General features: G+C 35.7%; 1 protein-coding gene across 5 annotated transcripts in view; it reads right to left on the bottom strand.

Moving 5' to 3' along the window:
- The window catches only part of FGF12 (fibroblast growth factor 12), a 561,802-nt gene that overhangs the window by 13,440 nt on the left and 531,599 nt on the right, over nt 1-16,763 (bottom strand). For all 5 annotated transcript variants that reach the window (XM_004745274.3, XM_004745273.3, XM_045088726.1 and 2 more), the window contains one exon: nt 7,551-7,749. In XM_004745274.3, the coding sequence (XP_004745331.1) occupies nt 7,551-7,749 (199 nt within the window). The remainder of the gene's footprint in view (nt 1-7,550; nt 7,750-16,763) is intronic.

The raw sequence follows: 16,763 nt of genomic DNA on the forward strand, positions 1-16,763 counted from the left end.
TTTCACTCCTTAATTAATGTCACATACAATCCCTTTGGAACTGCAGAAGAATTTTAAGTGCTGGTTCAAAAGCAATGTATTGCCAAAGGAATGCACCCAGTATGCTGTAAATATTTATTATAAAGAGTTAAGAGACACTGTGAACACAGAGATCTATATCTTCATTTAGAAGGAGATCAGAAGCAATATTTGTGTGCAGGAGAGAGAGATATGGAAGAAGAATGTGGCAGGGAGAAGTAAGAGGGCTTTATTAAAGACTAAATTCAAAGCCAGGAAAATGCTGCTTTGAATGAATTGCACTAGTTTGGGAGGAAAAGGTGTCACAGGCTGGCAGAGATCCAAAACTCAAAAGATGGACAGCTATTGCAGCTATTTTCTATAATAAAAACAATCAGGGGCATTGGTGGTAGGTATTTTGTTGCTCTGTTTTGCCTTTTAGTTTGGTTGGGTTCTAGGAAACAAGTTTTCTTTCTAGTCAATTGAAATAAAATATCAAAATATCAAAATCAATTTGCCATTAGTATCCTCCCAATTAGAGCTCTAAACCATTAGGAGTACTGATTTGTTCAGTTCTTTGATATCTCATTGTATAGCTTTTTAAGAGATTATTTTCCCTTCAAATTTCGATTTTTATTGTCTCTAATTCCTTAGTGAACACCACACCTCACAGCATTTCTTCAGTACATAACCCAATAACACAATGTCCAGTTTCCAAGGGAAAATGAAAAATGCACTATGGATTGATCTGACAGATTTGGGATATCCAGCTTCCTTACAATGTCTTATCTTCATATTATTCCTATGAAACAGATGGCATTTATAATCAACTTCATCTTCAGAGATTACTAAAGTTGAAGAAGGTTAATTATTTTCTCAAAATTACTTAGCAAATCATTGGCAAAATGTTTATCCAAAGAAATAGACATTTGTTTACCCTTTTTACCCTTGATTAATTGTATTAGGTTACTTCTTCTCAATGTCAATTTAGTGCAATAATTGATGTTAGCTCTAACTTACTCCATATAATAATTAAACTCAGCACTAGAAAACAGCCATCTTAATAGCAGTAGGAAATGACAAAATGTAGCATGTTTAATATATGCAATTCCACGGTATCAGAGTGACAATTTACCAATGTTAGATTAGGCTTAGTCCAATATATTGATCACAATAATCTGAATAAGTTTAAACAATTGTCTATGGCCAGACTTGATCAAAATGAGACTACAATCACCAAATTCAGTTTAGAACACTAAGTCTTGATCCTGGTTGCCATCATAATCACTTGGACAATAGAACCAGACCACTCTGGAGATCTGAGAATTTGTAGCTCCAGATGGTTGGGATACTGATGTTTGGGAAACACTGCTCTACGTTATACTGCTGGCACTTAAATCAGATTCTATTAGCTTAAGTCAACAGTTACAGCAGGAAAAATGGATAATTTATACCTCCGTGTGTGTGTGTGTGTGTGTCTTGTCTCCCAACTGGAAAATATATTAATAGAAATAGCAAATGTCCCTTTATTTAGAATTTATTATTTCTGTAACAATGACTCTCAATTGATATTTACTAATTTCACTATAGAAACATATTTCTCCCTCCAAGATTAAGTTCTTGAAGCTTAACTCTTTGGAAAGTGCACATATTCTTTTCAGGAGGAAGGAACAAAATTCTGAAGACCCAACCACCTGCAGGAGCTGAGTAATGAGCTTCTTGGAGGAGGGAGGAGAAAAGGAGGAGACTGTATCTTGTTCTTTGTTAAAGACTATTTGGCTGCTGTATCTAAAGCTAAAAGGGGAGGTTACCACCAAGACAATTTAAATCTGGGGGAGTTACTTATCTGTGGTGTGAACAATGCTCTGAAAGGGCAAAACTGGGAATCATGAAGCCTGTGCTGTTGTCTTAAATTCCAGGGGAGGGGACCCATGTAAGTAAAGGTTGATATGCAAGTGCACGTAGTAATGGGTTTAAATACCAAGTCCATCCATCTGTCTGAAGAGATGTCCTTGCAACCCTTCATTAACACCACCTGTGTTCCAAACCCAGAATGGAAAGTGAGACCGTGATGGGAAAGGGGCTGGTAGATAATTATTATCATATAATCAGTGCAGGACTTAAAGATCCTGGGAGACTTTAATTTGGGGAATCCTGACATTCAAAATGATATAATCATCAGGATTGGGGAAAAGTCACCGCTATTTGGAAAATAAAACAAACCTTCTCTGGCTTTTTCTCTGTAAGAAGTCTATTTCCTTTCCCAAGGAGGGGGACATCTACAGTCTACAGTCAGTACTAGACTCTGTTGGTAACTGTACAGTGATGGGTTTAAAGGTTTAGAAAAATTTCTTTAAAAACTAAAGATAACTGGAGCGCCTGGGTGGCTCAGCCATTAAGCATCTGCCTAGGGCTCAGGTCATGATCCCAGGGTCCTGGTATTAAGCCCCAAATTGGGGGCTCTTTATTCGGCAGGAAGTCTGCTTCTCTCTCCCCCATTCCCCTGCTTGTGTTCCTTCTCTTGCTATCTCTCTCTGTCAATAAATAAATAAAATCTTTAAAAAAAACTTTTAAAGTAAATAAAAACTAAAGATAACTGACAGCTTTTCCAGTTAACCAGCAATACGGCCATCCTCTTATAAAGTTGTCATTTTCTTTCTTTTCTGAAAGTGTCTTCTAATTATGTGCTTTAATTGTCCTATGGAAAAAAAATATTTCCAAAAACTTTCTTTACAATGAATTATGGCTAGAAGGTCTTTCACCCTACTCCTTCTAAAGAAAAAAAAAAAAGTTACAAATCACCCATTATGGGACTAGCTCATAAAACTGTACTTTATTCACTCAATAATTTAATAAAGGAAATGTGTTTGGAAACATTTTATTTATAAAGCTAGGCTCCATGAAGGAACATGGTTTTACAATAAAGTGCTTATAAAGAATACATAGAATGTCATTGTCAAAGAACTTTAGGAATCATCTTCTCCAATTTTTTCTTTTGCAGAGTAGGAAATGAAGCCTGTAACATTCATCAAAAAAGAAGCGATGTATTCTTAACCCTCTGTCCCCTAGTTTTAACATGGCATTCCCATAAGTATCTTATCTGATTATCTACCATTATGAGTTTATCTTGTCATATCACATATACCTATCTCCATTTTGAACGGTTTAGAGCTATCTTACTATTCAAGTTGTTTCACGATGTAACATTTCTGCTGTAAGTGAAGCACTTCTGCTTCACTTATATTTCTAATTATTAGCATATCCACAGGCTTACTGCAGATTAAAGGGCAATGTAGTGTAGGGGGTAGGTGTATAGGCTCCAGCAGTAGGCTTCCTAGACTGCCATCTCAGTTCTGTATTTATCTAGCCCTGTGATTGGCCAGGGCATACTTACTTATACTTAATTACTTTAAACATTGGTCTCTTCATCTACACGATGAAGGGTAATAACATAAGGCTGTTGTGAACTTTAATGAAGGTAACATATGTACTCTGCCTAGTAAATGGTGAACTGCATATAAATGCAGTAAGGTTAGTAATAGTAGTAATAGAAGTGGTAGCACAAATAGTTTGGGGGTCCCAGTGAGGAGAGAGAAATCCTCACTGCATAGTAGAATAATGCCTAACAAAACCTCAAGTTTACATATCTTTGATACTAATGGTAATTATAAAATTACAACCTTTGATAACATAAAGCATAGCTGCATGGAGAATCACTGGGAATTTGTTCATATTTTTCATTATAATAATGATATCAAAGTACAAAGATGTGGGAGGACTGCGGGATTTCATGGGTCTGTTACAACATAAGAACATGAAGGTCTCCCTGTGTCTGCAAAGGCTTTTATTTCTAAGGAGCAAGGAAGTATACTGTAGATTTAAAAAGAAGAGAAGCACATAGGAGACATTTATTCAAACATATTCACTAGGGTCTTATTATGCTATGTTGAGGTTACATTTCAGACTTCAGACTGTAAGCAATTTCACTTGTCTTCACAGAGATTAAGCACGTGCTTGCTTGAGTCAGAATGCCTTGGCTTGGATTCTGCCTCTGCCACTTACAAGCTGCTTGATATGGTACAAATTACTCAATGTCTCTGAGCTTCATTTTCCACATTTGTCAAATGGGGATAATATTAGAATCCACTTCATAGAAATGGAATGAAAAATAAAAGGGGATAACTGAGACATGTTTAGCACAATACCTGCACAGAGTAAGCAGTTATAGAACGGTTAGCTAATTTGTTAAAAAAAAAAAAATGAACCTTGCTCTCTAAGAAAAAAGGCAAAGACATTTCTAGGGAATTAAAAGGGTTTTGTTCTGAAACAACTGCAATCTTGTTTTTATTTTTGGAAGTGATTCTTATCATATTCCATATACTCCAACAACTAAGCTTTCATTCCAACGATCTAAAGAGACAAAGGGTCTTGGATACAGATCCAAGTATTCGTGAATCTGATTTAGAATGGTCTCTTTTCCCCACTTAAAACAAAAGGAAAATCATCCAAAAACATCAGTAAATAAGAAAAATGAAAACAAAATAATGAACCAAAAACTATCAATCAGAAAATTAGGAAATCAGGGCTATTCTAAAGTTATGATGATGGCACGTTGAAGCAGAGGCTCTTACTCTGCCAGTCCCATTCTGCTATTCTATCAGAATAACTGAACATTTATTTGGCATGTAGCCATCCAGAAGACATAGTACATGCTTAGGCTTCCCTGCACCTAAGTGAGACCATCTAACTGGGTTGTAGTCAGTGAGATTTAAGCATCATATGGCAGCTAATGGGGACCTTCTTGAAGAGAACACTGGCACGGGGTTTTGCCTCTGCCTTTCTCATCCCTTCTTCTCTCTTGCTGGCATGAGGATGTGAATGGCAGGTTTCTTGATCTGGTTGGTGACTAAGCTGCTCTTAACATGGGTTTTGCATTGTACATAGCCAAATCTAATTCTAAAGTAAGCAATTAGGAATGTCTAGTGGTCTCTTCCTATATTTGTACTGAAATACAGCAATAGATATAGAATTTTGGCAGCTCTGGGACTAGGAATGTAGTCATTGAATCCATTACCCTTGGAAATGTCCATTACCCTTGGAAATGGGTACATGGTCACACAGTCTCAAGAAGCTTGACTAGCCAAGGTGCAGACAGCAGTCATGATTAGGAGGGTAAGTTATAGGTGTGTTTTTTCTTTTTTTGGTAGGGGAGGGGTGTCAGTCTGAAAAGCATTTCCATAAAAAAAGCAAGTAACACACGTGGATTTTTCCTTTCCTTTACACTTTCCTGGGTTTTCCAAAAATTGTTAATGAGCATGTAATACTTTTGTTTCAACAACAACAAAAATCTATTTAAATGCACAAATAAAAATAATGCAAGAGAGGGTGTAGGTAGTGGAATGGGTGAAATAGATAAAGGGTATTTTTTCTTAAGATTTTATTTATTTATTTGATAGACAGAGATCACAAGTAGGCAGAGAGGCAGGAAGAGAGAGAGGAGGAAGCAGGCTCCCTGCTGAATAGAGAGCCCGATGCGGGGCTTGATCCCAGGACCCTAGGATCATGACCTGAGCCGAAAGCAGAGGCTTTAACCCACTGAGTCACTCAGGCGCCTCAACAGATAAAGGGTATTAAGAGTGCATTTATCCTGATGAGACTGAGAAATGTTTAGAATTGCTGAATTATTATATTGTACAGCCAAAATGAATATAACATGTATGTTACATACATGTATAACAAATACATTAATTGTGTTCCAATTAAAAAATGATGCAAAAGTTTTAATAGTTTATTCACACTGCACCTGGAGTGTTTTTGGCTGCTTGATCTCTACCTCTCACCTCTAGTGGTCTGAACTTGGCCTAGTATTGAAATTACATTTAAATAATCAGCTTTTCAATATCATTTTGGGGGAGGGAGGTGATTGCTCTTTCCCTAAATCCCAATATCATTTCTGGCAACATGTAATACATCACTTTTTACATTTTACTGTTGCCACTAACACACATATCTCATATCTTCAAGAATATTATGAGGTTATCTGGAGCATATATAATTCTTCTTTGTCTTCATACTTACCTACTCATTTGTTCATTCATGTGTTCACTCAACTGACAACAGATTATTAAATGTTTCTCTATGATACATAAGATATTATACAAGCAACAAGGATATATGAGGGAAAAAAATAAAACTTGTTCTGCACATTCAAAAAATGATCAAACTATGGATAAGAGAAGACAGTGTGGCAAGTAGGTAAATTTAATACAATGTGATCAGTTCTAGGAGAGAGGATTGTATACAATGATAAAGTGACAGAAGATTTAATTCTACTTGAAGAGAATCAGGCCCCCACAGAAGGAGTGACTCTTGGATTCATTCTTTACGAAGACTCACAGGCATCTTCAGGCATGTAAGTGGATGGACATTGTGGGGAGAGGAGGGCCAAAGAATTACATGTCCCCCCAGATTGTGAAAATAGATTACAAGCAGCACAGTTCTGCTTTGTGTGGTTGAAAGCACAGGGTCTAAGGGGAGTTTGAGAGGGAGTTTTGAGAAGGAGCTTCAAATGTCCCATATCCCTCAACTGCTTCTACCACAGTGTTGACTGAATAAACGTTTGTTCCCTATTACAGCCATAGGTATGGTCCAGCAGGTGCTATGATGCTACACTGGTTGACCTGACCACGCCTTATAGATATTTAGGGGACAGAAAGCCTAGCTATGTTACAGAACTGTAATATGCTGCCTCGATCTCCTTATTTCCACAGACAAGGAGGCTGAACTAATGTTTTAAGTGATTATAATGTGACTTTCAGAAAAGAAGGTTATCAGTAAATGTCTAGGTTATTGCTATTTTCTTAGCTGGTGTTAAAAAGTTGACTGAATACAGCAAGAGTGGTTACCCCCATGGTATATTCTCATCGTCCATAAGGAACAAGTCGTTCAAACTGGGTTTCCTTAGCATAAAATTATTTATTTCACTGATCAATTTGAAATAAGTGGACAGTGTATTACATGATCATGAGAGTGGAGGTTATAGGCTGGATTGAGAACAATAAAATTGAATACTGTAAATATTTACTGATCAGAGTAAATAGTATACTATTTTCCTTCCTTAGAAAATACAAAAGAAAAAATTAATACCCCATATTGTTAAATTTGTTCACAAAGATGCATAAGCATATCTCTAAAGGCTTTTTGCAAACTGTAAAGCACTATAATAACATGATTGGCTTTTCAAGAGTGTAGCTTGAGGAATTAAATTATTGCATTCAACAGAAAAGGAAATCACATTCCTAATGGCAACTAGCACTATTTTTCTACTTTCAGGAATTTTCTAGTTTCTATTTCAAGCACTGTTTTAATAAGTGCCAAGTATATATAATAGAATTTTTTTTTCTTTTTTTAAGGAAGAGGTACTACTGTGTTTTCTGAAACTTTGTTTTGATCTGCTGCATTCTAAGTAAACTCCACTGAGCAAGGGACAAGGAGCAAAACTGCATCAACATACAGAGATCAGAATCTAAAAAGAAAAGAAGTTCATTCCATACCTTCAATAGGTTTTGGTACAAAATGTGATGAGGGCTTGGTTTTCTTCACTCTGTTTCCCTTCATAATTTGACCTTCTTTATTGAGTCCCAGAAACCATGCTCGGCCTGATTCTTGCTGACGGTACAGTGTGGAAGAATAAATCACATAGTAGTTTTCAAATACAGATTCCTTGAATTTGCATTCTGGAGTGAAAACATCCTGCAGAAGAAAAGAAGATACAAAAGAGAGAACAGTTTTAAAAGTGAACTTGCAAATTTTTAAATGCAATGAACTTGAAATATTGGTCCTGTATTAAGAACAAACCAAAGGCAATTGCACGTAATTTCTAGTGGCACTCAGTTACAAAGATTCATCATACAAAATCAAGAAGCAAGATTTCCCTTCTAAACAACGTTTACTTCATAGAACACAGCTACAGGCTTGAATCACTCATTGGACTAACATCATTCAAGGCTGTGCCCAGGTTTGGTCCCAGTAAAATATTTTGTAAATTTAAAGAGATTGACTACTGCACATTTTAAAGGCCCTTACCATGTACAATGTATCCCTGGGAACCAAAATCAAATACAACTGCACACAGGCTCACAGATGTTTCTGAAGGGACTACCTTATATGTACACAAATCTATTATGCAGTCAAAATTTGTTCCATAAAATCACAGGTGTATTAACCTTTTGCTTAATGTCAGTAACTTTTCATTTAATCTCTTTGTAACATTTTTTAAACTTGATAATCAAAATTCAGGCAACATACCGAGGTATAACTGTAGAAAAAATATTACTACTACATTGTGTGATCTTCAATAAAACATAGAATAAGAGTTTAATTCAAGAAGGAAACTTCATTCCTTCCACCTCACCATTGGATAAGTAAGACAACTAAATGGTTATCTGATGAATTCAAAGTTACACACACACACACACACACACACACACTGCTGCATCAATGCCAGAGCTCATATTTCATGCTTCACAATCACTGCCTCTCAAGATCACCTTTTCTGCCTAAGTCTTGTTTAGTGACTTACAATGAGATTTTATAATCAATACAATGAAATCAAATCCTAACATGTCAAATGGACAAAATATATTTCACATAATGAAGAAATTCCTTCCCTTCTAAGATAGGCAGAAGAAAAACAAATGTGATAGCATCTTCTTCAACTATATGTAAATAAGAATTCTATGAGAGAAACACATTCACAATCGTCACTGCTGTCTTTGCCATGTACTTGAAAAATCTCTCCCTCGTAACCCTTGCAGTGTTAAGGGTCCAGTGGTTTAACGCAGTTACACCTGCAGTTCAGTTACTGAATATGCCGGACTAACACTGGGTTAAAACATGTCCTGCTAGGCGATACAGCCTAGTCCCCTGGATTCATCCGCAGACAGCTACAGTGGTGCATCGATGGATGTTGGTGAAGGCCGTCAGCGATAAAAAGACACTGCTTAAGAAACTCCCTTGATTTTTTTTTTTTAACTTATTTAACAGACAGAGATCACAAGTAGGCAGAGAGGTAGGCAGAGAGGAGGAAGCAGGCTCCCTGCTGAGCAGAGAGCACGATGCGGGGCTTGATCCCAGGACCCTGGGATCATGACCTGAGCCAAAGGCAGAGGCTTTAACCCACTGAGCCACCCAGGTGCCCCAGGACTTTTATAATTTTTTATAACTTTTAGGACAAAGTTTAATCATTGCCATGTAGAGGAAACAAAGTGATTCAATTCAATTTATAAGATAACTTGAAGCTCTGGTTTTCTTCCAGGACTGGATTAAAAGACAGAAAATGCTAAAATTTACTATAGATTTTACTAGCTATATATATTTTTTTACAATTTATTTACTAGTACATAATATATATCTATATATAATATATATAATAATATATATAATATATATAATAATATATGATATATTATATTATATAATAATAAATAAAGCCTGCCTTTATTTTATTATTATTTATTATATTATATATAATAATATATTATATATAATAATATCTATACATAATATATAGATATGTATTATGAACTAGTATAGATATATATTATGTACTAGTATATATATATATATATTAAAAACAGACTAATCAAAATAATCTCACAGCTTTTGTTTCTAGGTCTAGCTTAGTACTAGTCAGCCCTAGATACTAAGGGACTCTTGAAAATTCCATGAATAAATGAAACATAAGAAAAGAAATATATGAGACATGGAATTGTGTACAGATCTCATGATATATTGACACAACTTATTTATTTAGAAGTATACTTCACAGACATGAAAACTTAGAGATAGATTCAAATCTGCTTAGTGATGGCTCAATTTGGTGATTTTATTTAACAGAGTAACCGAAGACAGCTCCTGGGCGGGGGCTCAGTCCCTAAAGTGCCAGACTCTTGATTTGGGCTCAGGTGATGATCTCGGGTGGTGAGACGGAGCCCCACATCCAGCTCCAGTTCGGAGCCTGCTTAAGATTCTCTCTCCATCTAGTCCCTCCACATGCATGTGCATGCCTACACCCTCTCTCCTTCTCTCTCTCTGAAACCAAACAAAAACAAAGTAATTAAAGCCCATGATACTGACATAACTGCTCTGAGAGTCACAGGAAGTTACAGGGAGATCCAGGCATTCGGCTAGACCATGAGCTCCTGGTTGCTGGTTCAATACTTTTTGCAATGGCACACTGATTTCTACTGCATAAGCAAGCCTGCCTTTCATGCCAAGCTGCCAGTCTGAGACAAGCCGTCATAAAACCCATATCCACTAAAGATAATTACTACACCTTGAGTTCATTATTTACTAAACAAAAGTGTTATTTCTGTTTTGGCAATAATGCATTTTTGTTTTGATAATAATGAACAAGTTTCACAATTGTTTCAAGTCTGCTCTTGAAACAGCAAAAATGCAGGATATAAGGCAGGGACATGAGCCAGGAATAGCATTAGGCAGGGATTGGAACTTCTGAGCTGGCAAGGTGGACCTCAGACAGAGCACCCAGGTCCTAATCGGAAATGAAAAGTCAAGAGAAGTATCCCATTTAACATCATTCCAAAGGGGTTATGCAGAGTCAGAATTCAGAAATGAGTCAACTAACACTTGGGCAGGGCAAAACATTTCAAGTGGAAAAAATGTCAGAAGCTAAGTGCACAGACAACCTTCTAGAAATGGTGAGAAAAGCTTATGATCATTGAGTAAACCTGGATAATCATTCTAAGTGGAACCTTTACACTACTTACATAGTTTCGATATAATATGAAGGTGGATATCAAAGAATTTAAATATAGTTGCTATTCCTCTCTTTTTGTGTAATGAGAAATGAAATGTCCTAGACTTAGAATAAAAAATCAGTTTTGCTTCTGGATCCATACCTACTAGCCATGGGACCTTAAGTGAGTGATTAAACTTTGAATTTCACATTTGCAACTATAAATTGGGTTATTTTAAGGAAAGTAAAATGAAGAACATGGAAGCATGCTGTAAACTTTCAGAATTTACAAAACTCCAACTCATTATTCTTCTTAAACTTTCACTTATAGCAAGAAAAATGCAATCAATCATGTAACTAGAAATTAAATCTGTGTTTTTGTTATAGAAGTTTCTATCTGTTCCAGCATGCAGAACCCTATGCTATAAGTTTTATCCTACATAGATTGTTCCCACTATAGCTAAAACAAATTACACAGACACACATACTTAAAAAAAATATTAAAGCTTTCGTCAAACATCTAGACAATCACATATATTCAGAAAAGGATCTGAGGTTAAAAAAAAGTTGTGTTCGGAATGACAATAAATCTAGTGTGTAATGGAGACAAGCAGGCTTGGAGCCAAAGGTGATAAAATCCGAGACTACCTAAATCCAGTGCATATAATGAAAGCTTAAGAGTAAATAATAAGTGGAATCAGGAGGCTTTTTTTCTATTTTTGAAAGACTAACCAGTAGCCATATTGCATCTTACGAATTGTGTTTATATTACGCCAAGCAATCAGTTCATTGTAGGTACAGAGCAACACTTGTAGAAATATTTGTTGATGAAACAAACATCTCCACATACACATCATGTACGTAGGTTTGTAAAATGCTGCTTACTCTTCACACTTATTACTCCAGAAACTTTCCAAATCTTAAAAAAAAAAAAAAGTTAAAAATAAATCTTTCCAAATGTTAAGTTTATGCAGCTTGAGTTGACCTGAATTTCAGTGAAATATGAACAAGATCTCTCATAGGGTTCTGAAATTACTTTTGAGAACACACTTCCTTAGCAGCATTTTTAATGAAAAACAACACTTTTTTTTGGTCTAGCATTGTACAAGTCATTATGTGACCAGTTCTTTTTCATGTTCCAAATACCTTCTCAAGCTGCCTTGTCCTAGGAAGATAACAACACCCACCCATTTCCATCCAGATGATAAGGAAAATTGGAATATCTCTTAAGCCCAGGGCAACCACTCAGGATCCCTTCCAGTCTCACTCCATTTCCTCTGATTCTTATCTACTCTCTGTATGGTTCCTCCCTCTGATCCCCAACCTCACAGTTCCATACTCTACTTTGATCTCTCTCCGCTATGCAGTTTCTTCCTTACTCTTCTCTCTGCATTGATGTCCTGCACAGGTTCTGGTTTCTCCCCTCCAGTCTTGTGTCTGCCATTATCCAGAATGAGACCCTTCTTCCCCAGCCGCCTGTAACTATTTTAGCTTTGGCCCTTCCCACCTCCTGGCTTTCTCCTATAAACAGAAATACCATGAGGAATAAGGAGACATTTAGGGTATTTGATGGTTAAAATGTTACATTTTTTCCATGGTTGACTATCACTGCCAATAATGTGTTTATCACCTACAAGTCCTTTGACATGCCCACACTTCCCAATACCAAACTCGACTTTGCTTAGGCTGTTCCATTTTTCTATCTAAGAGGACATAACAAATGCTCCTCTCAGCCATTATAGGTAATTGTGAACTTTTCTTCATTTAACTTCTCATAGTATTGGTTTTAGTGTTTTGTTTTGTTGCAGTATTTAATTCACTCTGCTTCTCATATCATGTTTTTTCTTGTTCCTCTCCTAGACATTCTGAGCTTTGCTCACAAAACCATGTTACTCCTCACTGTTTATTAGGAAATCCAGCATATTCAGTGCTCAATTTATTCTTGTTGAATTAAATCAAAATATTCTAAGCCAAGGAAACAGCAAAGACTGTGTGAGAAGACAGAACTGAATGGCAGTATTGACTCTTTCTTAAGTTGTGTGGTCTTGGACACGCCATTTAATTTTGATAAATCTGTGTTCTTTCATCTATAAAGTGAGATAAAAATTCTCACATTAAAAAATTGGTAAAGATATTTAAGGTCTGCCCTTCTACTAAATTTCAAGTATATAACAAAATATTGATGACTTCAGTCACATTGTGCATTAGCTCTCAAAACCTCTTCATCTTACCTAACTCAGATTTTATATCCCTTGACCAATATCACATTTCCCTCTTCTAGTTCCTGGTAACCACGATTATACTCTCTGCTTCTACAAGTTTAGCTACTCAAAATTCCACACTGAAGTAAGATTAAGCAGGGTTTGTCTTTTGCATTCAGTTTATTTCTCTTAGCTTAATGTCCACCAGCTTCATCTATGATATTGTAAATGGTAAGATTTTCTTCTTTTTAAGGCTGAATAATATCTCATTGTATATTTATTAATACCATATCTTCTTTATTCATCAACCACCAACAGATACTGAGGTTGTTTCCTTATCTTCATTATTATGAATAATGCTAAAATGAAGATGGGACTATAGCTATGTCTTCAAGATCCTGATTTCATTTCCTTGGGATTTATTCCCAAGTGGGACTGATTGTTAGACCATAAGGTAGTGCTGGCACCCTCCCCGCCCCCGCCTCCACAAAAAAAAAAAAAAAAAGGAAGAAAGGGAAAAAAAAGGCAGCTATGTGAAGTGATGTATATGTTCATTAGTTTAATTGTGATAAGTATCTCACAATGTATACATATATCATAACAATTCTTAATTGACAACAATACTTCAAAAAAGCTGGAAACGATCCACCATGGATTGTATTCAAGCAAAGCTGACCTGAAAAGATGGAAAATGCCAAGTGTTGACAGGGATGTGGAACATCTTACACATAAATGATAGGAGGATACATTGGTAAAAACATTTTGGAAAACTCTTTGGCAGTGTTTGTTTGAAAAAAAACTACTCTTAGTCAAAATAAACTTGGTGAAAAAGCTTCATGAAACCAGGATTTTTATTCCTGTATATCTGTAATCTGTTCAAATTGGGAAGATCACTTTCTGTCTTAGGTTCCTTGTTCCCCTAAGTGTAAAAGAGATCACTTTAAGTGATCTTTTTAAGTGTAAAAGAGATCTTTTTTACACTTTTAAAATGTAAAAAAGATCATTTTCTGTCTTAGGTTCCTTATTCCCCTAAGTGTAAAAGAGACGTTGTTAAACTAGGTAATCCCAATTCTGTTCCTGGATTTATATACAAATAAAACCTATTTCTCTCTCTCTCTCTCCTAAAAGACATTTACAAGAATGGTCATAACAACACTATTTATAATGGCCCACAAGTAAAAACAACCCAAATGACCATCAATAGTAGAACAGATATGCAGTATACTCAGACAATCATAAAATACTATAGAACCATGAGAATAAATACAGTACAACTGTAAGCAGTAATATGAATGATTCTCACCAACATAATGTGGAACAAAAGAAGCAAACAAACAAAAATAACTACTATTGGGGCGCCTGGGTGGCTCAGTGGGTTAAAGCCTCTGCCATCAGCTCGGGTGCTGGTCCCAGAGTCCTAGCTCCCCCCACAATTGGGCTCTCTGCTCAGCAGGGAGCCTGCTTCCCTTCTTCTCTCTCTGCCTGCCTCTCTGCCTACCTGTGATCTCTGTCTGTCAAATAAATAAATAAAATCTTAAAAAAAATAATAACTACTATACACTGAATGATTCCATTTATATAAAGGAGAAAAGTGGCTAAAACTAATCTATTATGATAGAATTCAGGATAGTGTTCAGTGAGGGTAGTTGTTTGAACAAAGCAAGGGGAGGGACTTTGAGGTGCTGGTAATGATCTATTTCTTGATCTTGGGAGCTGGTTATATGTGTGTGTACACTTCATGAAAATTAATTGAGCTCTATTATGATTTGCACACTTTTTAATGTATGCTATGTGTTAATTAAAAAAAACCCACAGAAGGGTCAAAAAAAAGTGGCAAAGATTAAGTGAAATGACAGATATTATTTCCCTCAAACCTTTATCCTTCTTTCAAAATAAAGTTTGTTTGTTTGTTTGTTTTTTCCCCACGGCATCACCTAGCATATTGTACATGGCAATTTTATAGCATTAACAATCATTCATTCATAAGTTGTGGACAAATTTTGTTCACGATGAAAACATTACACTTTTGAATCACATTAATTTATTTAAGAAAAAATGTTTTCCCTCCAACTCACTTATTCTAATTCTCATTTTTTTTTTAAGATTTTATTTATTTATTTGACAGAAAGAAATCACAAGTAGATGGAGAGGCAGGCAGAGAGAGAGAGAGGGAAGCAGGCTCCCTGCTGAGCAGGGAGCCCGATGCGGGACTCGATCCCAGGACTCTGAGATCATGACCTGAGCCGAAGGCAGCGGCTTAACCCACTGAGCCACCCAGGTGCCCCTAATTCTCATTTTTTATTATAGGCCATTATATAATCCACATACTTGCAAGTTTTATTTAAATAGTGCTTGTAAAACTGCCTAAGTTAAAACTTACCATTTGCAAGTTCCTATAATAATAATAAAACATAAAATGAACAGACTAGAAAAGAGAGTTGCCCATAACATATGAAGAAACGCACAATAAATATTTTCTGTAAAATCATTTTCATTCTCTAAATTTCTGGTTTACTATAAAGTAACAATTTTCCAAATTGTCAAACCAACCTTTGGCAAATCAGTTAACCTCTCTGAACCTCAACTTCCTCCACTGTAACCTGAAGATATGTTTCCTACAGATTCATGAAACTATAATGATCAAATTATGCAACACATGTATATAAGCTCTTTGATACCAATAAAGACCTATACAATTATTTTAAAGTACTTATTTCACATAAAAGAATTTGACTTCAGAATGACAAAATCTCTAGATTTTGGAGTGACATCACTCACAAACACTTTTGCTCCTCCTAGCTTTACTTGCAAAATACTAAACTAGGAATACATGACTTGTATAATACTGCATACTTAATATAACTGAATGGTAGCCTAATTCTTTGCAGATCTCCATTCCCTCCTTAACGCTCTAGCTACTATACTCCATGGGATGAATGTGCAATGGATGAGTGAACACTCATTGCACTGCAGCCACTAGTCCCCTTGCTGTTTCTCAAAAACAAGCATAACTCATTTCAAGTCTCTCTCAATTGAGATCCTCAGTTCTTGAAAACGTCTTCATGCTAAAACGGTTTGCTCTCATTTCATTCAGGTCACTATTCAGATCTGACTATCTCAGAGAGCTTCCCTGACTGCCTTACGTAATTTAGCACCTCCTCCTCACTTTCTAATCCTTTACCTTGCTTTTTTTCCCCCATAACTTAACACTAGTTGGCATGATATTACATATGAATTAAGCTCTATGAAGGTGAGCAACATGATAGTTAATTTCCCTCATACTCCATGTATTCCATAGTTGTTGGAATTAAAAAAAAAAAATCTACTCTTAGTCAAAATAATTTGGTGAAAAGCATCATGAAACCAAGATTTTTATTCCTGTATATCTGTAATCTGTTCAAATTGGGAAGATCGCTTTCTGTCTTAGGTTCCTTGTTCCCCTAAGTATAAAAGAGACTTTGTTAAATTAGGTAATCCCAAATGTCCTTTTTGATATAAACTTTCCATAGCTTCATCATTCATATTCAATAGCTAAATAATTTCTTGAAATTAAGGAGTCTATATAAGATACTGTTATTAAAGAAAAAAAAAAAAACAGTGCTTACCTACCAAACCTTGTGGTAATATATTGTTATTAGGCAAACAAAATAAAAAATGTAATCAGAGGAAATAAACTTTGCTATTATATAAGTAGTTATGACTAATGACTTTTTGACATCTAGAAATTACTGACTTTTCAAACATATGCTAGATACAAAGGGACTTCTCATTTTTATTTTTTTCTTTCCAATTAAAAAGCAAAATCT

The sequence above is a fragment of the Mustela putorius genome, unplaced genomic scaffold, assembly GCF_011764305.1.
Source record: "Mustela putorius furo isolate JIRA1106 unplaced genomic scaffold, ASM1176430v1.1 tig00003834_pilon_pilon_pilon, whole genome shotgun sequence".
Classification (NCBI taxonomy): domain Eukaryota; kingdom Metazoa; phylum Chordata; class Mammalia; order Carnivora; family Mustelidae; genus Mustela; species Mustela putorius.